Here is a 26,425-nt window from a genome sequence, read left to right as displayed (position 1 = left end):
TAATATTACAATGTGGGTTGCAAAAGTAATAATAGAAGAAACCAAATTTTAGTTTTCTTTACTATCGACAAGTTGAAATCCAAAATTTTAAGTAATTTAAATTAATTAAATTAAAATTAATTAAATTAAATTTTAAGTAATTTAAATTAAGTAATTTAAGTTAACCAACACAGAATTCCATTGCTTTTGATGAATCTACCTTATACTCATCAGTGGGGTTAATAATAAGAATAATAAGAATAATAATAAGAATAATAAGAATAATAATAAGAACAACAACAGCAACAACAACGATAATAATAATACAATGTGGGTTACAAAAGTAACAATAGAAGAAACCAAATTTTAGTTTTCTTTACCATCGACAAGTTGAAATCCAAAATGATTAAAGTTAACCAACACAGAATTCCATTGCTTTCAATGAATCTACCTTAAGAACTCAAATTAAGTATCATTCAAGAAGCCTGTTTTCCCCCTCAAGCCTGTTCTAAGCAAAGAAATACTGTGTCAAAATAGTATCTAATTTCAACTATTGGATAATACTATTTAGTGCCTCTGTTTGTTTGTTATACAATAAACAACTATTTAAACTAGAGGCATCATCTCTTCCTTAGTCTGCCATATGGAGAACCAACGGCAACTACAGCTTCCAAACATTGGATATACAGTACCATCTTTTACTACACTATTTTATTATCCTCCAGGAAGGCTTCAGATCATCTTTTTGAAACATTAAACAAAAGAGTAAAGCTTTTGCTTTCTTAAAACTAGAACCTGCACCAATAACTTGTTAAGTGTACCAACCAGACACATTAAATATTTTAAATTACTTAAAACTGGCTATTCATTATTCAGGCAACTCAGTTTACCTTAATTGTAGAGCCCTAACAAAGATTAAGGTTTAAATGAAAATAATTTCTTGAAGTATTGGCTTAACTTCAAATAAATTTACTCTTTTTAAGTAAAAAATGTCACTGCAATCTTTACTTTCTACCTATGATGCACGAGTCCCAATTAATATTTTTAAAGCCATGGATGCAGAATCTCCCTAATATTCATACCCTCTAATATTAATGTTAAACATCTCCTAATCTAAACATTTTGTGGCAGTTATCTTACTGTAAGAGAAAACATTACTGAAAAAATTAACTTCTTAATTAATAGCTATTTCAAGCAGTTTATATTAAGGACTTCACAGCAGACACTCACATGATCAGAAATATAAAATAAGTAGCTGATAACCCGATGCTGCCTGGATATTTTTTCATCCTAATCACCCACATTCAGGGGTGGACTACTGCCCGGATGGGAAGGGACGCAGTGGGGTAACGAAAATGGAGCTCCACCCCAGAGCACCCAATTTGCACTGAAAGATGTTGAAAGAAAATGCAGAGTATCCTGCATAAGCCACGCCCACAGTGTGGTAGTAAAAAATTTGGTAGCCCTTCACTGCTCCCATCTCCTGCACATGTGCGCAGGACCCCTCTGATGGTCATTTTGAAAAATCCTTTCTTAGTGAGCACTAGAAGCTGAGAGGAACATATGTGGCAAATTTCACGTTTGTAGGATTTATGATTCTGGAAATTTCGTGATTATGTCATGAGTGTCATGAGTGGTTTTCGGATAGATAGATAGATAGATAGATAGATAGATAGATAGATGGATGGATGGATGGATGGATGGATGGATGGATGGATGGATGGATGGATGGATGGATAGATGGATAGATGATTGATGGATAGATGATAGATAGATAGATAGATAGATAGATAGATAGATAGATAGATAGATAGATAGATTAGATAGATAAGACAGACAGACAGACAGAGATAGAGTAGTAGAGTCTCCAATCTCTACTACTTTTTTATTTCATGCATCTCCAAGGCAGGCTCAAAGGGGCAAATTTCATCTAGGCATGCATATTTTATAGACTATAATAACTCAGATTACTGATAGAGTTGTCATAATTTTAGCTCGGCCATTAATCAGAAAGATAAAAACCTGAAAGTTTGTATTTACCCATTTAAAGCTGCTATATACTATTTATATATACTCTATACTCTGCTATATACTGTTTATATACTCCTTCAGCAAAGGAGACAAATTATGAACATCTTAAAGTAGCCTATAACAAATTAAATGCCCCACCTGTTTTGGAAAAGGTACATGAACTGCCAGTGTTCAAGCTAATTAAAACAGATACACGGCTTTTGGAGTTGATCAAAAACTTCCTGAATTCCACACATGGTATCAAATATCTGAAGCACCTATCCTTTTTTAAAAAGTGCAGTGTGACATTTTAGGGCAGGAATAAGCTACGCACATCTATAGCAGTTGGGTGTATCTGGCTGCAAAAGCATTAAATAAAAAGTGTCCCACGATTGACTTACTGTTCATTCCCACTGTACATTTTTATTCAAGCAAGAATTTATATAAATGAAGTAGAGGAGCCCAAATAAGTATAAGATTAATATAAATGTAAAATGAGGCAAAGAGAGAATATGTAACTTTTAGGGTGGATATACAGAATCAGATGAACTTAATGAACAAAATAGATTTAATCTTCCTTTAACTGTTTAAGCCATGTGGTGCAGCTACTTCTGCTAGCAGCCTGCAATTTGGTAGTTCAACTTTCACCAGGCTCAAGGTTGACTCAGGCTTCCATTCTTCCCAGGTGGCTAAAATGAGCACCTAGATTGTTGGGAGCAATAGGCTGACTGCAAACCGCTTAAAGATGACTATAAAGCACTATAAAGCAGTTTATATAAGTCTAAGTACTCTGGCTATTGCTATTTACCTAATTTGTAGCTACTACCAACAATATGGAACTGCATATGATTAGATAGGATTCCATCCAACAGATAGAGACTGATGGCACCTTTTGCCTAAACATATCCAGCTTTTCCTACTTCAGCATAGGGACAAGCCATCTGAATATGAAATACACGAATTCTGCAAACAGGTCTCCTGAGTGAGAAACATATAAACCAGAACTAGACTGCTAACAATGAGCTTTCCCTGGACTATGTTACATTTTCAGATTATTAACTGCACAGCTGCTATTCACAACAGGTTTCATCAATAGAGAAACGCAGTTGGCCCAAGACTGGATTGGTCTGCTATTCTAAGAATATGTCTTTACTGAGGACTGCAATAGCACAACAGCTTCTAGACAAGCTTAACAGACTTTCATTTTGTAACACTATGATTCTTAATCCCTTTTCATACACTACATTTTCTTCAAGTGATGAGGAGATTATACAGATGAACGTACAGACTTCTCAAACATTCCCATTTCCTGTGTACACTTGAGATGAGGAGATAAATTTTGCATTTGGATCTGTTTTCTTGATTTAGAAATGTTACAAATCACAGCAATATTTACAGAGCACAAAACAACGGCTTCCATCTTTTGGGCCTTAGTTAAACATATCTGGAAATTTGATAACATGTTGTGGGTTCTCTCACAAAATGTCTGCCATGGGGAAAGGCTGGTTCATTCCCAAAATGTCGTCTGGAGAAATAGTCTCAAAAACATACTATCTCCTCTAGGTTTCCTCCATGGATATTAACAAGACCTTGCTTTACATTTTTGTCTTTTTATCATCATTGATGGCTAACGTCTAAACAAGCCCCTAAGCTGCAACCACCAACCATATATATTCTCTAAGAATATACAGTGATACCTCGTCTTACAAACGCCTCATCATACAAACTTTTCGCGATACAAACCTGGGGTTTAAGATTTTTTTGCCTCTTCTTACAAACTATTTTCACCTTACAAACCCACCGCTGTCGCTGGGATGCCCCGCCTCCAGACTTCCGTTGCCAGCGAAGCACCTGTTTTTGTGCTGTTGGGATTACTCTTAGGCTCTTCTCCATGGGAAACCCCACCTCCGGACTTCCGTGTTTTTGTGATGCTGCAGGGGAATCCCAGCAGCGCAAAAACGGGCGCTTTGCTGGCAACGGAAGTTTGGAGGTGGAGTTTCCCAGCGAGGGGAGCCTCAGTGAAATCACAGCATCGCAAAAACACAGAGGTCCGGAGGTGGGGTTCCCCATGGAGGGGAGCCTCAGGGGAATCCCAGCAGTGCAAAAATGGGTGCTTCAGCTGGCAAAAGGGGTGAATTTTGGGCTTGCACGCATTAATCGCTTTTCCATTGATTCCTATGGGAAACATTGTTTCATCTTACAAACTTTTCACCTTAAGAACCTTGTCCCGGAACCAATTAAGTTTGTAAGACAAGGTATCACTGTATAGCTGTGATGGAGCACCTATGGTACCCAAGCTGTTAACCAGTTCAACTCCACTGCACAGGCCTTCCCAGATCTCTGGAGATTCCACCCCAGCACTGTTTGGGCCTGCCAGGCTTCCCTCCACAGTTCTGTTTGGGGATGGGAGGCTTTCCCCCCTCCCGCCACTGTTTTGGGATGTGAGGACAAAACAGGAGGTGCATGTGCAGGGGTCGCATGCACATGTGTAGGGGACAGGAAGTGCGGGAGGGGAATCACAGTATGGATGTGGGCAATCATGCATGTGCGACAGTGCACATACACACACTTTTGGAACCTAATGGAAAAAAGGTTTGCCATTACTATTATGTAGCATTCAGGGATATTCTTGTAAATACAGGTAGTCCTCGACTTATGACCATAACTGAGTCCAAAATGTATGTTACTAAGGAAGACAATTGCTAAGTGGATTTTGCCCCCTTTTCTTGCCACAGCTGTTAAGTGATTCATTGTAGTTAAGTTAGTAACGTGGTTGTTAAGGGAATATATCTTCCCCTTTGCCTTTCCTCATCAGAAGGTCGCAAAAAGGGGATCACATGTCCTGGGATACTGCAACCACCATAAATATGAGTTGTCAAGCATCTGTATTCTGATCATGTGACCATGGAATTGCTGCAATGGTCATAAGTGTGAAAAATGGTCATAAGTCATTTTTTCCAATGCCATTGCAACTTCAAAGGGTCACTAAATGAACTATCAAGACCTGTAATGATGACAAAAATGTTTTAAATTGCAAAATGTCAGGTCTCTAATTTCTTCAGATTAAAATGTTTCTTAAAAATGTATAAACAGTTTTACAGTTCCCAAGGGAGAATTTATTAATTGCAGAACAGAGTAACAGGTTTGCAAGGGACCCTGGAGGTCTTCTATTCCAACCCTTTCCCAAGGCAGAAATCCTTATTGTGTCCTGGACAAATGGCTGTTCAATATTTTCTTGAAGACCTTCAGCAATTGATTGTCTGTAATCGTGCTACTCTTCATAAAAGAACACAATGAAACTTGTTAACCCACAAATCAAACAAAGTTTGGAATCAGTGTCAAAAATGCCCTTTCTTCTGGTTTCTGGAACTGCCTTGGATGCCAGCAGCCCTGGACACCTTTCCCTCACAAAAGGTCAGGGTGTGTACTTCTAACAATGCCAACAGTAGACAATGGCTGCTGGATCTTCTTCCTTCAGGAGGTCCAAGACTGGTGTCCTTTAGAAAAGCAGAAGTAGGATCAGCAACAGTGGTGGGATTCAATTTTTTTTTAACTACCGGTTCTGTGGGCGTGGTATGACTTGGTGGGTGTGGCTAGGTGGGCATAGCAGGGGAAGGATACTGTAAAATCTCAATTTCCTCCCCACTCAAGGGGAAGGTTACTACAAAATCCACCTTTCCTCCCAATCAGTTGAGACTCGGGAAGCAAAGAATCGAGGGGGGGGGCAGTCAGAGATGATACTTACCGGTTCTCTGAACTACTCAAAATTTCTGCTACCAGTTCTCCAGAACTGGTCAGAACCTGCTGAATCCCACCTCCGATCAGCAATAATGCCTTCCCATAAGTTTTATTATTAGATTTTTATTAACTTTTATTTTACTAGACTTATTTTCTATTAGATATAAATCAGAAAAATAAATGAATACATATTCATTTATTAGATTTTTTTACTCCACCCTTATCAATTTATAAATAACTCAAGATGGAAAATTTATCTAATACATCTTCCTATTTTCCCCATAACTACACAGTGGGGTGGGCTTGGGTTGAGAGTGTGTGACTGGACCAAAATCAGCTAGTCAGCTTTCATGCCTAAGGCTGGACTAGAATAGTCTTTTGGTTTTCAGTCTGGTGCTTTAGCCACTAGATGAATATACACTGCTCAAAAAAATAAAGGGAACACTTAAAAAAGAGAATATAGAATATAACTTCAAGTAAATCAAACTTCTGTGAAATCAAACTGTCTACTTAGGAAGCAACACTGATTGACAATCAATTTCACATGCTGTTGTGCACATCTAACTTTGTACAGAACCAAGTATTCAATGAGGATATTTCATTCATTCAGATCTAAGATGTGTTATTTGAGTGTTCCCTTTATTTTTTTTGAGCAGTATACTTCCAGATCATGTTCTTGTGATCTCCACTGGGGTGGAGGGATGTGAGGTTAAAGACATAGACCTAAAATAAATAAAATGTAAAAAGATAACCGATCCCACCCTACTACGTATATATCCAAGCCAGGATTCAAAACATTTCATAATTGTGGCATAAGTACATATGGAAAATGTTAATCCATTTACTGATTCATGTTTGGTTACACAAGGAAGCAGCTGGTATGTGGAAGATTTGTTATCTACCAAGTGAAAAATGTTTGGGAGGAGAGGGAGGGAGGGAAAGAGGAAGGGGAGATATTTAACTTTATTTTAATATGTCAAATATGAAATTAGAAATGGTAATTCTGGTTATTCTGCTAATACGTCTAGCTATGAAACTTGCTACCTACACTGAACTCTTACTAACATAAGAATCTCCATGTTCTCATGTTTGTGAGAAAGAAAATATTTAGTTCCACTGAAATACTATTTAAACCAAAAGAAATGGATTGTGAATGGCTATGGAACTACTAGGAGAGAATGTAGCCATCTACACAGACACAGGGAAATAAGAGGCTTACTCCCACTACTTCTGGATGAATCATGCCTGCACCTCTTGGCAAAAGTCCAGCTCTTGACCCTATAACCTCACTCCACATTTACTTCTCCAGATCTCAATTCTCAGCCTCAAAGTTCTCTCTTTCTCTTTTAAGTATGCCCTATGTTTTCAGAGGAATAGGCTGTTAATAGAGGAGGCAAGGAAGCTGTTACTGAATTAGGTTCTTTGAAAAAGCATTTTAAGAATGTGCTTCAAGGAAGAATCTGAGCATTTCCAAGAAAGATGTGCGGGAAAATTGCATGCTGGGCTGGGCGAACACAGAAAACAAAATCACATTCAGTTGAATGTTTACCATTAAAACTATGGGCTTTGCACTTTTTTTTACATGCACAAAACACACAGGAGTTTTTAAGACCGCTAAATTCAGGAAAAGACTGGCCCAAAATAACAAATTAATCAGTAATTGAAATAACAAATCAAGAGTAAAATGAGAATCCATTTTTTTTTAACAAAAGGCTCTTTGCAAAGATAGGAATTTTTTTGGGTAGCACTTTACTGCCCCCTTTTGCACTTTAACATTAGAACAGGTCTGAGCATGAACATGCTATTGTGAATCCTGTGAAATAGCAGACGACTAGAGCAGAAGTAAAGATTTGCAGAAATCCTAAGCTGCATTTTATAGCCTTTACATTGCTGAATATGTTACGGTTGCAACCAGGATGACAAAGCAAGTTAAACAAACAACTTAGGCATTAGTACATCTAGGGTTAACCCCAAACATTCTATTTTTCTACATGCAAATCTACACTTGAGGGGAATCTTTTCGGTTATTTTACATTGTTCTCCTTTTTTAGATCTAGGAAGAACAAATACACTGCCATTTAAATTTGTTTGCTATGGTTACAAGGAAAGAGAGCAGGAGCTAAAGGCCACTATAGAACAGCAGCAGCAAGGTCTTAAATGCTCAAAATTATTTTCCTACAATGCCATGCAGAAATAACATAGCATGAATTAATTCAGATGCCCTGTTGTCTATGAGACAAAAGCTAGTTCAGTTATTCTAAATTACAAACACACAATAATTTTATTAGGCATAATGATACTTCTGCTTCTTTTCTTTTCCAAGTAAAAGCATCTTCCTTTGTGGCTCACTATTAATAAAAATACCATCCTGATAATGGGAAGGAAGACAAACTCTCTCTACTAAAGATATCTCAGAATTCATGAATAAAGCCTGTATGTGCGAGGCACCTTTATATTTAAACTTAATCCATTTACCTGTCATCTTAAAATTGCTAAACACATCCCGATATTACATTCCACTGCCCTTAGCAATGTGCAACTGAACCTTCATTGTGATGAAAGCCAACTCCCTTCGACATAAAATATAGTTTTATTTCTGCTGCCACAAAATGGAAATGTCTGACGCTGTATTAAAAAGACAAGCATGTGTGTTCAAAGTATACAGCACTAACATTTCTATGTTAGTGGCAATCATTTTTTCCAGCAATTTTTTGTAACATGATTACAAGGTGGTAATCATGCTTGATATGGAAAGTTTTGTTGAATTGTGTAGTAGGATGCTGGCAAATGTTCTTTGTTTTAAAGGATAAATATATATATATACAGAATCTGAAGTAACATAGCAAAAACCAGCTAGTTTGCTTTATTAATGGGCAGGGCAACTTATAAGCAAAGCTAGCAAAACCAACACAGAAACAATTTCCTATTGCTGGGCTATCAAAGATTCTAACTCTTAAAATCCTTTGTTAGTCAGAATGTAAGACGGCAGTTTAAAGTTTGAGGTTCCTCTTAATTACAATTGTGGTGTTCAAAAAGAGTGGTGGCAATCTTGTCATTGGCTGGAATGTCAGACAACTACACATTACAATACAGGAAATTCTAGTTTCATTATTCTTTGATGGAAATTTTCCTGAGTAAGAAAATCATAGGAATGCAGAAACTTTCAAAAACATACTGTTTTCAAGCTGAGATTAAATGCAGCAGTTATTTCTTCACTCTGACAATACCTAAATATAAAGCTAGCCCTATTCAAACCCTTTCTTTCTTCTTTTGGAACTGAATTTGCTCCCACCACCCAGCCTTGCAATCAGGATAAGTCCAATATATATATACCAAATAATAAAAACACCAAGATATAAATTATAAGATACTTTAAACAACAATTTTAACATTGTTTAATGAAAATAAATTTAACGTACACAATCCAAAAAGAAGTAAACATTGTATTAAAATGCTTGAATCAATAAAAATGATTTTATGTTGTTCTGATTGTTGTTTTATATGTATACTACTACAGTGATCCCCCGGTTATTGCGTCCCCGACCATTGCGAACAGGGTAATTTGCGATTTTTGAACCCGGAAGTCAAAACACCATCTGCGCATGCGTGCCCTTTTTTCCTATGGGCACGCATGCGTAGATGGCGCCCGGCAGATCAGCTGCTGGGCGGCTTCCCTGGGTCTTCCCCCTCTTGCTGGCGGGAGGGTGAGCGGCGGGCATCAGCAAGGAGTTTCCCCACCGCCCACGCAAACTCCTCGCTGCCGCCCGCCCTTCGCCCGCCCACGCCGTTCATTCTCGCCGCTTCCCACCTGAGTCCTGAAGCGAATTCGCTTCAGGACTCAGGTGGAAAGCGGCGAGAGCGAGCACTAGCGAACGGCTTGTCCGCCGCCCGCTCGCGCGTCCCGCGCCCACGCCGTTCATTCTCGCCGCTTCCCACCTGAGTCCTGAAGCGAATTCGCTTCAGGACTCAGCTGGAAAGCGGCGAGAGCGAGCACTAGCGAACGGCTTGTCCGCCGCCCGCTCGCGCGTCCCGCGCCCACGCCGTTCATTCTCGCCGCTTCCCACCTGAGTCCTGAAGCGAATTCGCTTCAGGACTCAGCTGGAAAGCGGCGAGAGCGAGCGCTAGCGAACGGCTTGTCCGCCGCCCGCTCGCGCGTCCCGCGCCCACGCCGTTCATTCTCGCCGCTTTCCACTTGAGTCCTGAAGCGAATTCGCTTCAGGACTCAGCTGGGAAGCGCGAGCGAGCGGCGCCAGTGAACGGCTTGTCCGCCGCCTGCCTGCCCGCTAGCGAGGAGCCGAAGATTGGGGGCGGCGCGGCTGTTTTAAAACGTCGCCGCCGGCATGGGGGGCTTCCTAGCAGCCCCCCAAACCCGGGTTGGTGGTCCGGGGGGTGCTGGCAAGCCCCCCATGCCGGCGGCGACGTTTTAAAACAGCCGCGCCGCCCCCAATCTTCGGCTCCTCACTAGCGCTGCGGAAGTAAAAACACCATCTGCACATGCGCAGATGGTGTTTTTACTTCCGCAGCGCTACTTCGCGAAAACCCGCTCGTTGCGGGGGGTCCTGGAACGGAACCCTCGCAACAAGCGGGGGATCACTGTAAACCATATTGTATGTCTGCCTGCTTTTTAAAATTTATTTATTTATTGGATTTGTGTTCTGCCCCTCTCCGTAGACTCGGGGCGGCTAACAACAGTAATAAAAAAACATCATATAAATCCAATACTAAAACAACTAAAAACCCTTATTGTAAAAACCAAACATCCCTACAAACAAACGTAACATGCATAAATTGTAAAGGCCTAGGGGAAAAGAATATCTCAGTTCCCCCATGCCTGACGGCAGAGGTGGGTTTTAAGGAGCTTACAAAAGGCAAGGAGGTGGGGGCAATTCTAATCTCTGGGGGGAGTTGGTTCCAGAGGGCCAGGGCCGCCACAGAGAAGGCTTTTCCCCTGGGCCCCGCCAAACGACATTGTTTTGTACAATACATGAATTCCTCTTAATAGAGACGCATGCTATACAAATCACACTATACCCCAAAACGAGCCAATGGTACGGGGTATTGTTATTTGAGAAATAGGTATGTCCAATACCTTCAGGTCAATCTATTGCCATATAAAGTTCATTTCCAAACAGTCAACATACCTATTTCAGCTCTAATTACTGCATTCATTATATATTTAGTGAATTGTTTTAAAAAAACATAATTCCTTAAAAGTAAAAACTATTAAAAAGCTTGCAAGATACACAATGCCACAAATTTATAAATGGTAAAACAAAAGTATTACTAATGTAAAACAAACTGGGTTAGGATTAAAACCAGAGTTGTGTTGACATTGACACAACTAACTACACTGCTGAATCAAGCCAAAAATTTGTGTACGGCCCTTTCGTGCATTCAATATAAAGTTTATTTGAAATTATGTGTATACTTAACAGGACCCAGCACTTATGGGTTATGTACAAAGCATACTTTTAATCTACATTGAACAAAGGTATTTAAAACCTATGAGATACTTTCTACTCCGATATCAATTTCACTACCACCGATGTATGATACTCCATGTGCAGTGATCAAATTAAACTGAGCTATAATCTATATGTATTCCTGAAGAAAACCTCTCTAAACTCGTTGGGACTTCTGCATAGATATGCTCTGGGTTGCACCATTATTTATGACATTCTTATTTCACCCAAGCTACATTTCTAAAAGATTTAAATGACGTGTCGCCAAGCTTTTTTCCTCTAGGTATACGGTATTTTAGCAAAAGCCTAAGTTGTAACAATGGGTGTCATTACAAAAAAACACAACAGATTGCCATATAGGTTATAAATCTATGACTTTAATTACTTTAAGAAAATTAAAAAGTAACACTAGTTTTGCAGAGCCTAAAGTAATATAAATCGTGGTCACATCTGTTTTCACACTACAGTGGTCCCTCGATTTTCGCGGGTTCGAACTTCATGAAACGGCTATACCACGGTTTTTCAAAAATATTAATTAAAAAATACTTTGCAGTTTTTTTCCCTATACCACGGTTTTTCCTGCCCGTTGACGTCATACATCATCCCCAAACTTTCGTCCGCCTTTAATAATTTTTTAAAATAAACTTTAATAAATAAACATTGTGAGTAATAATCTAAATGGTTGCTAAGGGAATGAGAAATTGCAGTTTAGGGGTTTAAAGTGTTAAGGGAAGGCTTGTGATACTGTTAATAGCCAAAAATAGTGTATTTACTTCCGCATCTCTACTTCGCGGAAATTCAACTTTCGTGGGCGGTTCCGGAACGCATCCCCCACGAAAATCGAGGGAACACTGTAATCTCTCTTGCAGAATTTTAGGTCTTCCCCAGGAAAGTGATTTTACCATGGTCCTTTCACCAATGAAATCTAGAATTCTCTTGAAATTGAGGGGTAGTAGGAACAGCACCAAAGATAAAGCATTGCAGAATAGTTAAACTACACTGCTCTTGGAATCTAAGTGAACATTAATTAAGCATGAGGAAAACAAATGGAGAGGGGACAAAAAATGCAAAAGGATGGAAACTTCTCTCCCCACCCCCCTTTAAATCTTTAAACTTAAGATTTTACATCTTAAATCTAAATGGCACGTTTATCCAGTCAAGCATACAAAGGAATTGCTGTTTCGGCATCACTACAGCAATCTGTTACACAATAAAGGTGGCCTTATTAGATAACTCATCTGAGAGTCAGCAAGGCAACATTATGAAGATACACATACATTACTTTCCAGCTGGACTTTTAAAAATCCAACTTCAAAAATTTAGACAAACATAAAGAAGTTTAAAATAGAATGGAATGGAATGGAATAGAATAGAATAGAATAGAATAATTTATTGGCCAAGTGTGATTAGACATGCCAGGAATTTGTCTTTGGTGCATATGTTCTCAGTGTACATAAAAGAAAAGATAAATTTGTCATGAATTTATCATTAAGGTACAACACTTAATGATCAAATAAGCAATGAAGAAACAATCAATATTAATAAAAATCTTAATGATACAAGCAACAAGTTACAGTCATACAGTCATAAGTGGGAAGAGATGGGTGATAGGCATGATGAGAAAAAACAAGTAGTAATAGTAGTGCAGACTTAGTAAATAGTTTGACAGTGGTGAAGGAATTATTTGTTTAGCAGAGTGATGGCGTTCGGAGAAAAACTGTTCTGTGTCTAGTTGTCTTGGTGTGCAGTGCTCTGTAGCAACGTTTGGAGGGGGAGAGGTGAAACAGTTTATGTCCAGGGTGCAAGGGGTCAGTAAAAAAATTTTAAAAATTAAAAAGTACCAACTTGGTAGAAAATGGACTGGACTTGAGTTGACCGTCTTTTTGGGGAAGGCTATCAAGTTAGGAGTTGAGCCACAATAGTACTCTCTGCTAGAATAAGATAGACAGCCATTTCCAGGATGGATTGCTTATGTGAAGCACTACAAACAAAGTGGCTCAGAATGGCAGATGAAGCCAATTTAAATATAGGATGCAATGACACTCTTCACTGGGAAGCTGGCTTTAAGGCAGACACTAAAACCTACCTCTTCCAAGTTTATTTTTTTGGTCAATATCTCAAAGCTCCTGTAATTTTTAGTAATTAAAAAAGAATGTACCGCTGGAGGAAGTTGGAAAGCTGGTTAAATCAGTATTGGGGAAAAGTTATAGGAAAGCCAAAAGCAGTATGGATAATCCCTTATAAAATGACAATGGCATTACAATAGTCCCAGAGCCACATGACTCACTTCATTTTTGATGCTTAAGATTTTGCTGGATAAAAGGTATTGTTTAAAAGGTGCCAAAATACACCTTCTTTTCATCTGTAGCATGGCGTGTATATAATGGCTAGTCTGAAAACATTTCCACAAAATGGTGGATAATTTTGTCATATATATTTATTTATATAGTTGGCCATCTTTCTAATTCAAAGGGGACATACAAAAACGTAGATATTCTATCAATGTGAACTACAATTTAGAATATGAAAGTTACAAGTATTAAAATTAGTTGGCTATTTCATTCCAAGCGAAATCTTCCACAGGATTTTTATTATTCCAGTAAGGAACAGCAAGTGTAACTAACTGAAAGATTCTAGATAATATTAAAATTGGCTTATGCTCATCCCTTGCTTTTACTATAGCCCTAGCTTTAATCAAGCACTTTAAAACCATTCAAAAGGGCTAATCTGTCAATCTTTATGGTTCATTCTTTCTGTGACACTGTATCAACCAATCATATAAAAGACCATCTATACGATTTATGTCATTTATTTGTATATTTATTTATTTATTTATTTATTTATTAGACTTGTATGCCGCCCCTCTCCGTAGACTTGGGGTGGCTCACAGCATACAATAAAACAATTCATAATAAATCTAATAAATTTTTAAAAACATTAAAAAAAAACATTATTAAAGCAGACATACACACAAACTTGCCATACATAAATTGTATAGGCCCGGGGGGGGGGGATGCCTCAATTCCCCCATGGCTGACGGCAGAGGTGAGTTTTAAGGAGTTTACAGAAGGCAAGGAGGGTGGGGGCAGTTCTAATCTCCGGGGGGAGCTGGTTCCAGAGAGTCGAGGCCACCACAAGCTCTTCCCCTGGGACCCGCCAGATGACATTGTTTTATAATGCAAATAAACTGTTACATTTTCAGAATTGTCTACATATACAATATCTAAAAGCCACAAAAATGATTGGGTAAAATTGGCTCTTTTGGTAATGATAAAAGTTTAGGCATTGAGCCAATTTTTTTTTTTAAATGTTGCTGTTATTTTAATGAAAATAGAGTTATGGTTCAATTACATATCTTTTGGAAAATGGTAAAATATTAACAATGGTATTTCTTTTTATGGAGTAACTAACATGAAGTGCTTTCACACATCAGGCAAAGCAACTGCCTATATACATTTTATAGTCCTACAAAAATTAATTTCAAAAAGATCCAACACAGAGTGCTCCACTAGTGAAATGTGCAATGGACAGAGTGCAGTACTGCAGGCTACTTGTGCTGATCACCAGCAGTTCGGCAGTTCAAATCTCACCAGATTTAAGGTTGGCTCAGACTTCTATCCTTCTGAGGTGAGTTAAATGAGGACCCAGATTGTTGGAAGCAATAAACTGACTGTGTAAAACACTTAGAGAGGGCTGTAAAGCAAGTGCTATTCCTATTGGTATGTAGTCCCTCACAGTTTTCCATATCAATTATGGAAAACTCTTTCAGTTAATATGTCAAAGCACCTTTCTTTTAAGCTTTTAGAGCTCCCATAGAAACTTGCGCTAAAAAGAGCCAGAGCTCTGGTGATCTAGAAAAATAATCAAGCAGGGGAGAGAGCAGAAAAGAGACTCTTCACAGGATTAGTTTCATTGGAATCCAGATGTAGGAATTTATAAGATGCAACATGCAATAATTCAATCCCACCCATTTGGAGTTCAAATTTTCTTTGGCCTTAACTTTAAAAAAGGGCAATACAGAGTTCCCTTGATTTTCATGGGGGATGCGTTCCAAAACCGCCCACGAATGTTGAATTTCCATGAAGTAGAGATGCGGAAGTAAATACACTATTTTTAACTATGAACAGTATCACAAGCCATCCCTTAACACTTTAAATCCCTAAATTGCAATTTATCATTCCCTTAGTAACCATTTAGATTATTACTCACCATGTTTCTTTATTAAAGTTTATTTTAAAAAAATATTTATTAAAGGTGGACAAAAGTTTGGTGATGACATATGATGTCATCGGGCAGGAAAAACCATGGTATAGGGGGGGAAACCGCAAAGTATTTTTTAATTAATATTTTTGAAAAACCGTGGTATAGACTTTTCACGAAGTTCGAACCCGCGAAAATTGAGGGAACACTGTACTTTACATACACGGATACATAATGTTTTGGATCTGGTTTATCAAAAATATTTGGATTGTAGAACAGTAGTATAAATTAGGATACAATGTATTCTTAATGGAGGAAGCTCCATTGCCTTTCAAACATCTTTTGAGAAATCACTATCTCCCTGCCCAATCTATCCCGGAGTTTAGCCATGGAGGAAAATCCCACTATGTGCACAAATTAAGATATAACTTATATAAAATTAGAAATAAATTTGGTAATAAACTCATAGCTGCAAAAAGCTGGATTTTTTTCTAATCTAAATGAACAAGATTTCTGGTAACTTCAGAAGGAAAATCTAGGTATGAATAAATATGAATAAAATACAACCAGAACAATATTCAATGTCACAGGAAAGAGTTTGACCTCTACACATGATGTTATTGCTTGCATTTACCATCTGCCTTAGAGTATGCTTCTAGAAAGAAATCAGCACTACATATTTGCCGGCTAAAGGCTTCTTCACTGCATTGTGAAAATTCCTTTCGAAGAGATAATACAGCCCTCCAGATGCAAACTTCGATGCAATGCAAGTTCTCATCAGAACAAAGATGTACAAGAATAGAATAGAATAAGAGAGTTGGAAGGGACCTTGGAGGTCTTCTAGTCCAACCTCCTGCTTAGGCAGGAAACTTTACACCACTTCAGACAAATAATTATCCAACATCTTAAAAACTTCCAGTGTACAAGTAAGAGCCATGGATGATTTCTAGAACGAACATCGTGAAGAAACATACTTGACAGCCTCTGCACCGAGAAATACTATATAAATAATTGCCTCTTCTTGATGTATCACAATGTACATAGCCTTATCTGCAACATTTCAGAAATGGGACATGACAGGTAGGTTCGAAAGCTAAATGTTGGATAATGGTTAGCAAACAAATGACATAGGCTTTTGCATTATTTCTTTAATCACTTTAACCCTTGTTCCAACAGAAAGCATAAGGCCAGAGTAATTCAGCTGCTTCTTTTGTCATTTGCCTTCCATAAATATGCACCAGTCTGCATTTGAAAGGCTGAAGGAGGCTGCAAGCTTGCTGGACATTTATCATGCCCTGTTCGCTGTGAACAAGCAAATACTTTGGTTGAATAGCCCATTAGCAATCATTGTCAAATGCAGAATGTAAGGTGCTTGGATGTGACTAGCCTTTAAAGCAGTAAAGGGCCTCCCCTGAGCTTTGTATATTATCTACAGCCTAAAAGCAGGGGTTCCTAAACTTGGCAACTTTAAGACTTGTGGACTTCAAGTCCCAGAATTCTCCAGCCAGCTATGCTTTGGAGAATTCTGGGAGTTGAACTCCACAACTCTTAAAGTTGCCCAGTTTGAAGACCTCTGGCCTAAAGGGATCTTTTGCTCCAGATTTCTGAAGGTTAAGGAGAAATACTGAAAATTTCACAATGCTCACATTATTTCTTAAAGCATATCAGCGTGGGATAATTTGACTATTTAAGTAATGGGTCAAAAAAAAGTTTCACAACTATTTTTTACACAGGACAATATATGATTTGATAAATTTTAACCAGTCAGCTTTTTCCAACTATGCCAGAATTTAAAATACGAAATGGACAGATTTCAACAAGCCTTCTATGATCCCTTAATCCATGCGCTGTTCTATTGAAACACTCCCTTCTCTTTTGTGTGTGTGATCTACAAACTTGCATTTTTAAATCATAAATATCATAAAAAGTTTCACAGGAGCTTTATATAAATTTAGCCACTTATCAGATGATTATAAAGAGTTTAAACAAACTTCTCTTATTCCTAAGCAGCAAGGACACAAAACGGAATGTCTTAAGTTTTGCTTCTCTTGTGGAGTGCAAGCCTGAAAGCTCTCCCAGAAAGGTAATTAAAAGCCTTCTCTTAAAAATAATTTTTAAAAAATCAGATAACCTCCATTCTACCCATCTCCTATTCCTTGCAGCATTTCCCTACTTGAATTCCAAACAGATTAAATAAATAAATGTGAAGTGTGGCTAATCCCACAGAAGGTATATGTCAATTGCTAGAGTTGAAGTTCAAAAAAGAAAAAAAGATTTGCATTTGAACCATTCCAGGGTTCCAAAGTTTTAATCAATCGAAATCTCAGCAATAAAAAAGGCAGTTAAATGAAATCCACCTTTACCATATTAGGCACTACCGATGAGCAAGAACTGAGCAGCCTTTCTCTGCTACCCATCCAGTCTGGCCTTTAAGCTTCCTAATCCCAACCCCCCCAAGATTTTCTCTCTCCCCTTTTTTTTTTTCAATTCTCACATAATACCTTGCAGCCCTGAAGGCAAGGCCCTTAGTTTCTACACCCCTTTCACCGCGACATGTCATTTCCAACATCAAGCTAATCTATATGTTGCCATGGTATCCCCCTTTATCTGCCTTTATATCTTATGAGCGGCATGGATTTACCACATTATTTTTTATCTGAAAGACAGAAAATGGTGGTTTTATTGCCATACAATCAGATTACCGCTGCTAGTTTCTCTATGCCTTTTTACCATACTTCAATCAAAAGGGATCACTTTCTTTATACTCTGCCCTTGATTTACATTACATCTGTAAGGGCCTAGTCTGGGTTGTAATCCCCTTATTAACTAGGAGCGGGGTTGATTTGCCTAAAAATAAAAGCAAATTGTGTCCGACCTTTTCATTTTGTTTTTTGATTCAGAACTACAAAATGGATTATCAAAGAAATCTTCAGAGTTCACACAGCCACTATACTACTGAATTCAAAATGAGAATTAAACAAGTTAAACAAGGAGAGCGATGTCAGAGGTTTATATTTTCTACCATGGCTGAAGAACTGAATAGTAGTGCTTCTTTGTATACTTTGCCTACAGAGAAAAACAATGGATCTGTACGGGTTTTGTTCCCAAGCCGTTCTGACATAGTCCCTAGTCATCAACTTTACACTGACCACATTCAGATGAGGGCCGGGTGGGTAGGATATGGTCTTAAACCCATGCCTCAATACCAACATATATTTAGCCCCTTGGGTTTCAATCGAAATACTTTAATTAGGTAAGTCCCCTTAAGCAAGATCTACTTCATTGTATAGAAAAGACAGAGACCACATAGAAGGATGTTCATTGGTGGAAAAACATTTTTATTCACTTCGGGGGGGGGGGGGAATACCAGATTAAGAAGAGGAAAGTTTTGATAAAAAAAATTTTTTTCTTAGAACCAGCCAGTCTCAGGAGGGAGGGAAGAAAGGAAGGGAGGGAGGGAGGGAAGAAGGTTTAGTTTAATAAACTCTCTGCATGGTACAGTATACTGCCATTTTCATTTTCTCCCATCAAAGATCATGAGCAGAGGAGAAACTTACAAAGGCAATTACCTAAGTCAACTTGACTTTCAGTCACTTCACTATCTATAGCACATACTGAATTAAGATTCCATATGCTAAATTTAAAAAAAACTGAATTAAGAGTTCCTTTACTTTAGAAAGTACTGTATACAGGTAAGAAATTTTGAGATTTTCAGTGTGTGTGTTTCTATTTGTGTATGTACACATATACACCTAGTATGTACACATATTGTGTTTCCAATTGATCACAAAATAGCAATAGTAACGTATTTATTTTTTATTTTATTTATTTATTTTTTAAAAAAATTTATAGCAATAGTAACGTATATGATGACAAAAAGAAATTCATCCCTAATATAGACTTTTGCTGTAGGGTAAACATTATCTTTTTTTAAAAAAAAAAAGAAGCTTCAGTTACTCATTGCATCTTGGACTGCCACTCCCATACCTATCAGCCAACATGACTCAATCTTATGGGAATTGCAGTCCAACATATCTGGAGGTCACTACTTGCAATCAGTAAATCTCTTTAAGCATATTGATATTTCTTAAATGGACTTAGATTAATCATAACCAGGACACCCTTTAAACCAGAATTGGCAATGTGATTTGAAGCAAAATCTGAAAATTAGACTTAATGTCATTATATAAAATTAAATTTCTATATTGGTGCCAGATATGCTTTATAGAGATATGGTCTTTTTATTATGAAGACAGTTTTATGAGTTCCCAGTTAATCCCTATACATTTGTGGATATAATATCCAGTGAGTGATAAAGATTTCATTTACACCATATATAACTCACAAAAAAAACCTAACCCTATATAAATTTTATTTCTCAGACAGAGGACAATAATAGTTAAGGTTAAGAAGCAAGGCTCCAGATTCCTAAATAAATCATTAAGAAGGTTTTCCAAACGTATCGCATGATGTAGCCTCTCGTTGCTCGGATAGCTTTTGTATCCTTCTGAAACAAGACTGTCTGTAACAAGTAGTTTATCATCCTGGCAAAATGCAAGGAATGGTGATGTGAAGGCACTCACAATTCACCCCCATGATTGCCCCACTTTCCTCCTTCTCTGTATTAAAACCCGACAAGATTAACCCGAAGTAAATTGCAGAGCACAGTTCAAGGAGCTATTCATTCAGCAGTGAATGTGCATTTGTTTGCCTACCAGAAAACAAGAATAAGAATTTCACAAACAAACAATTGAGAAGCAGGCTGGTTTATGCTACTGAAGAGACAGCTTAAATAGGCCCATCAATTGTAGGCCATTTTATCAGTCTCTGACAGGCTGATGTTTATTCAGGCTAACTGCTGCAGATTTTATGTGTAATAGGTTATCAGGGATGCTGCTTGGCTATTTGTTTGCTTTTCCTTAGTCAAATTACATCTAGTTAAGGGGAAGAGTTCCACCACTGGCAGAATATTTGGCTGACATAATTGCTCCACGCAAGAAAGGACAAATTTAAGTAACCTCATTGATAAGTAAATGTGTCTGCCCTTCACTCTGAAAACTCACCTAATAAAACTTCAGTTTGGGATTTATACGTAATTAGGAAATCACCCTAATAACGTAAATCTTTATCACTGGCTATAAAGATTTTTTTTTTAAGTCAAGATACACAAGGCAATTGTTGGCAGGAAGAAATTTCTTCATTCTGTCACTAGAGCTTATCTTGTATCTAGATTTCTAAGTGATTGAGAAGACCACAGAAATCGCCTACAAGGAAACATAGAAACATAGAAGACTGATGGCAGAAAAAGACCTCATGGTCCATCTAGTCTGCCCTTATACTATTTCCTGTATTTTATCTTACAATGGATATATGTTTATCCCAGGCATGTTTAAATTCAGTTACTGTGGATTTACCAACCACGTCTGCTGGAAGTTTGTTCCATGGATCTACTACTCTTTCAGTAAAATAATATTTTCTCATGTTGCCTTTGATCTTTCCCCCAACTAAAAGCTGGGAGCAAAGCACAACCTAAGTATATTTTTTTAAAAAAGCATAGGACATTCTCGTGACAAAGGCATTAAAAGCCACAACTGGAACATTAATATGAGAGTCTCAATTGACAGCCTCCTTATTTTTTCTTTCCTAATTACTGTTAAATATTCTAGTTACCATTATAAATCACAGAACTGGAGTTTAGAAAATCAGGTTGTGACAGAATGCTGGTTCACCTCCTATGGCATCACCTCACATTCAGTGGGACCTGGTCTTGACAAATTCTGCACCGACTATCATAGTTCCCTCTAAGCTGAGCAGTGAGCAATTGCTCACTTAAAAATCATCATCAACTCAGAGTTTTCCAAACCTGCCCAGAAGCCGAGAGGGAAGGAGTGAGAGGGAAGGAGAGAGAGAGGAAGAGAGGAAGAGAGAGAAACAGATAGAAAAAAGAGAGGAAGGAAAAGAGAAAGAAAAAGAATGGGAGTAAGGAAGAGAGAAAGAAAATCAAAATCTAGTTTGAAACTAGCTCAACTATTTAAGTGGCATTTTGATATTGATAGAGTTGCCCTATTATGAGCTCACTGTTATAGACACACAGTACAGTATTTTATTTTGAAATTCTCTGAGGCAAAACAGGGTGGGTTGTTTGTTTGTTTATTTATTTATTTATTATTTCTGTGCCGCCCAGTCCCAAAGGGACTGCCGCTCAGACACTATACTTTTCCGCCCACCCCCAAAAAAAATTAGAGGGAACACTGCCGACTATCTTTCAGGGTAACAGATTTTTTTAGTTATTGTAAGCTTTCACCCTGAGCAACAAGGGCTTAGTATCAATTATGCTAATTATGTCTTCAAACTATGAAAAAGTATCACAATGCAATTCCATGCATGTTTACTCAGAAGTAAATCCCATTCTGCTGTAAACACATGAATGACTGCAACTCTATCAACATTGGATCCTCCTAAGTAGCGTATCATGAGAGTCAAGGGAAGAAAAAGGAAAATATCTCTATAAAGATCTTTCCTTTCTTTGAAGGAATAAAATGGTATCCTTCAGGCTCAGAACAGAAAAGCACCCAGAAATACAATACGTTGATTAAAAGTGACAATCGGACCCACTTCACACAGGGTAAGGTTACTAATGCATTTATCCAAAGTGCAGGCAATTTACACATGCTACCTTCAGAGAGGTGAACAAACCCTGAATAATTAATACCGATACATTTCTATCCTATCGTGGGGCACCTATTTATTAGAAATGCTGCATTTAGCGAATGCAGCATTTCGAAGGAGTGAATAAGAGAGTGCTGCTGATTACATTATAGTTAACTTGCTGCTGATAATATTGCTATCAAGCAAAATTGAAAATTGAAGAATCAGTGTGATGACAAGGCCCCTCTGTTATAAATGGTGAGTCAAGTAATTCATTTGATAGGGAAAAAGAACCCTTGGTTAACAAGTAGTGGGAAAGAGCACGTAGACAAGCAAGCCCTGGAAACTGGAGGGAGAAGGAAAGGACTACAGCATAGCGAAGTGGGCTTTTTAAGTACTGGAAGAGTGACCTCTGTAGGAAAAATGAAACCACTAGACTGCAGCTAAAGATGGGAAAATATGCTTTTTATCCCTAGGACTAATCTTAACACTATTATACTAAGATAACTTCAACATACAGTTACACACATATGCACATGCACTTCAAATAGCCTCTATATTAATCCTTGGAGGTAGACTTTTTTCTGGTTTAAACTGAGTTTAATTGAGTTGGGAGAGAGAATGCTAAAATAAGCTCTTCACATATGTCTCCAGCAGTAGTGAGAGTGTATATCTATTGCAAGAAAGGGAGAAAGTGTTATTGAACCTTTGTTGAGCATTTCGTGGTCTTCACAAAGGATACGGCAGCTTGGCTCATTTTAATGAAAATAAAAGAGACATTCTTCAAGTTTTAACTGATTATTTAACTAAATATATTATCATGGCCACTTTGGGCCAAAAAAAAGAGAGAAAAACTTTGGAGAAAAGAGAGGAGTGAGCAGAATCCACAGCAGAGTGGGAGAAAAATGATTTTAATTTATGAACATAATATATTAAAGTTTTTACTTTTAGACTGAAATTAAAAAGTTATTGCTATTTTAGAGCTGCAAGTAGTATATCCAACTCATAAACTATTTCACACTTGTGAGAAATGGTGTTCCAATCCAGCTGGATTATTTTAAAGAGAAAAAAGTAGCCTGCTCACGCCCAGCAAGCTTAAGTGTTTATGCAGAGAAGCAGATCTCGCTATAATCATTTTCAACAAACCACATGCTAAGAAATCATGGAGATTGATGTGCCTTTAAAAATTTGTTTTCTCAAGGAAGAAAAAAAAATAATTCCCTCTATATTTCTTTTAGAAACAAAACACAGAAAAATCAACTCAAATAATGGTTTCTTAAGAAGCTTAACAAGCTTTGTTACTTGCAAGAAGTTATTTTTCAACAGGGGAAGGAAATATAAAATTCTCTTCCCCCTCCTTTATTTTAAGCATAAAGCCTTTACATAAGCCTGTTCTTAGAGTATTATCGCACTTCATCGTTATATCATATGGTAGGAAACACTGAATTGTCTCTGAACACCAGAAGTTTACCCCAGAAGCCTTACAGGGGATGGGAGATGTCTAAATTCACTAGACTTAAACTCCCATCACGTCACTTTGTAATTCTTTGCAACAACTCTTTCTAAAGTCCCAACCCTTTCTAAGGTGCCTATCATCTTTATTTATTTATTTATTTATTATATTGTATTTGTATGCTGCCCAACTCCTGAAAGACTCCGGGTGGCTTACATTTAAAACATCATAAAAGATTAAGAAAAAAAACCAATTAAAAATCACATTTATTTTTTTTTATTTATTAATCAGATTTGTATGCTGCCCCTCTCTGCTGACTCAGGGCGGCATACATCCATATCATTCAAGGCCGGACTTCGTAAAAGTGCGAGATCGACGGCCCCAAGCTTGCCGGAAAAGTCAGGTCTCCAATGCTTTCCAGAAGGCCAATAGAGTGGTAGCAGTCTGGATCTCAATGGATAAGGGGCAACCACGGAGAAGGCCCTTCCCCGCAGGCCCGCCAGCCCACACTGTTTAGCTGACAAGACCTGAGGAAGTCCTACATGGCTCAGGGCCTGGTTGTCTCTGAGACCATCTTCTACCTCATAGTTCCCAGCGACCCGGTTAGATTCCAGAGTTGGCGGGATCTAACCAGGTCGCTGGGAACTATGAGGTAGAAGGCGGTCTCAGAGCTAACAGGTCCCTGAGCCATGTAGAGATATAAAGCTAATAACCAACGCCTTGAATTCAGCCCAGAGCACCTTGAATTGAGGCCTGGGCTTCTGCTTGGATCCCTGAGGTGGGAAAACATTCGGCTAGCTAAACAAACACCCACTGGCCTGGTTTCTGCTGCCAAATTTAGAAATAGCCTCGATTAAGCCTGGGAGCCTTTTACCTGGGTCTCCAAAGAAGAACAAACCCCGAGTAGACACCAGTCTCTTCAATCCCTTCCCACTTTTCCCACGCACGTCCTTCCCTCAACAGGCTCCAATTCCTGGAATATGGGCGCCCGATTCGTCTCTACAAAAGGACCTACATTTCAGGCCCGCTTAAGTAACACTCTGCAATGACCTGAAAGCTTTGGAGGGGGCGGGTAGTCCGTCGTTCGTTGCCCGCCTTGCCCAAGCAATAATTCCCAGCCGTGAAATTCGCCGTTCAAGGAAAAGCCTCCGCGCGGATCGCGGCCGAGAGACGCTCGGCGGGTTCGCTCCTCTCTGAAGCGGCGGGAACGTCGCTCCCGCCTATGCAGCGAAGCGTGCAAAATAATATATAGTAATATAATATATTAAATAATATAATATATTAAAAATCGCTGCACGATCACTTCGAGGCAGCATCTCTTCCCCCCCCCCCCCGCTATTCCCGCACTGGAGTGCCTACCTAGGAGGGGCGTGTGTGAGAGAGAGAGAGGGGGGGGAGGGAGAGGGAGAGAAAGAAAGAAAAAGAGAGGAAGAAAGCAAGAGAGAGAGAGAGAGAGAGAAAGAAAGAGGGAGGGAGAGAGAAGAGAGAAATGATAGAAAAAAAGGGAAGAAAAAAGAGAAATGAGAAAATGATTGAGGCAGAGAATGAGAGAGAAACAGAGAGAGAAGTGACGCTTGATTTAAAGCATAGGGTAAAAAGCATCCAAATAATAGAGATTAAACCGCGGCTCTTTTTTCGTTCCAGCCGCCAGTTCCGTTTCTCCGGCCTCGCCGACGCGAGGGGTTCGCGACCCATTTCGCCCATTTTGGCGACGCCGCGGCCTGCCTTTAAAAAAGAGCCCGGCCGCGTTAAAGAGAGCGAGCCTGACCCTCGCCTTCCCCCCCGGGAGATCGGGGGAAAGAAGCGAGCCTTGCCCCCCCCCCCCGTACTTACTTGGAGTTGGAGGAGTTCCAATAGATGGGCTCCAGCACCAGAGAGCTGGCCAGCGCCGTCCGGCACAAAAGCACCCAGATCCCCCAGCAGCACTTCCCGAGCGGGGATCCCCCCCGGCGCGCTACCATGGTCGGGGGCGCCGCCGGCGGGTCCTGGCCCCCGAAGCTTCGCCAACTCCGCGGCGGCTCCGGGAAGGACGAAGGCGTCCACGATCTCTCACTCCCGACACAAGCAGGCGCGCGGACCCACCACCGGAGGCAAATCCCAAGGCAGCCGACGAGCTGGCCCTTTTCCAAGGCTTTTAAGTCGCCGAGCGCCCGGCCGCCGGCATCGGAACGGCAATCCCGAGCTGGAAGAAGAAGGTGGTGCAAAAGCGGCTCCGGGAAGCTTCTCCCCCGTCGGCCGCGGCGGCGACGACGAAAAGCACCGCCCGTCGTTCAGTCCTGTCGCCGGCTGCTGCGTTCAGCTGCTCTCGCCTCGCCTGCGGTGGCAGCGGCGGTCACCCAGAATCGAGGGGGGAAAAAAACCGAGCGAGGGGGACGGCCAATTAATTCCCCCCGGCGGCGCCCGCAGTTCGCTTGGCCCCTTCTATAAATCCACCTGGAGAAAGCGAGGTAGCCGGTGCCGCCCGGCGGCAGATCCGCGGGCTTCCATCGCCCAGAAGAGCCCGCTTATTCCTGGCGTGCCAAAAAAAAAAAGGAGCTACGTCCGTTCTTCAGCGGGGCGAGCCCGGCCAATGCAGCGAGGTGCCTCCGGCGGGCTCCCAGCACCCGCACTGCCGCCGACGCGGCAAAGGAAGAGAAGACGGAGCGAGAGGCCAGGCGGGCGCCCTCGACTTCACGTTCGCCGCCGTCGCCGGGGCCACACAGAGCGGCCGCTTGTCTTGTTTCTCTCCTGCCGCCGTTGCCGCCGCCGCTTCCCTTCCCCTCCCCCGCTTCCTCCTCTGGTTCCAAGGCTCGCTCGGACCGAGTCTTGCCGGGCTTCCCGCCGCGGTCTCCTCCTTAGACTCCCAACGCCAGAGTGAAGCTCCGAGTCGGCGCTCCCGCGCCCTGCCTCCTCATTATAAACCCAGCCACCCCCCTTCTCCAGCAACTCGCGCGCT

At 39.8% G+C, this 26,425-nt stretch overlaps 1 protein-coding gene across 2 annotated transcripts in view; it reads right to left on the bottom strand.

The window, feature by feature from the left end:
• Positions 1–26,361, bottom strand: part of EFNB2 (ephrin B2) — a 58,778-nt gene extending 32,417 nt beyond the window's left edge. The window contains exon 1 of one of the 2 annotated variants that reach the window (XM_070751166.1): positions 25,324–26,361. In XM_070751166.1, the coding sequence (XP_070607267.1) occupies positions 25,324–25,451 (128 nt within the window). In that variant the 5' untranslated portion in view covers positions 25,452–26,361. The remainder of the gene's footprint in view (positions 1–25,323) is intronic. The other variant, XM_070751167.1, reaches the window with a different exon arrangement.
• Positions 26,362–26,425: the final 64 nt, after the last annotated feature.

The sequence above is a fragment of the Erythrolamprus reginae genome, chromosome 4 (genome assembly GCF_031021105.1).
Source record: "Erythrolamprus reginae isolate rEryReg1 chromosome 4, rEryReg1.hap1, whole genome shotgun sequence".
Lineage (NCBI taxonomy): Eukaryota > Metazoa > Chordata > Lepidosauria > Squamata > Dipsadidae > Erythrolamprus > Erythrolamprus reginae.
Note: the sequence above shows the minus strand (reverse complement) of the source record. Positions and strands in the feature narration are given on the sequence as shown.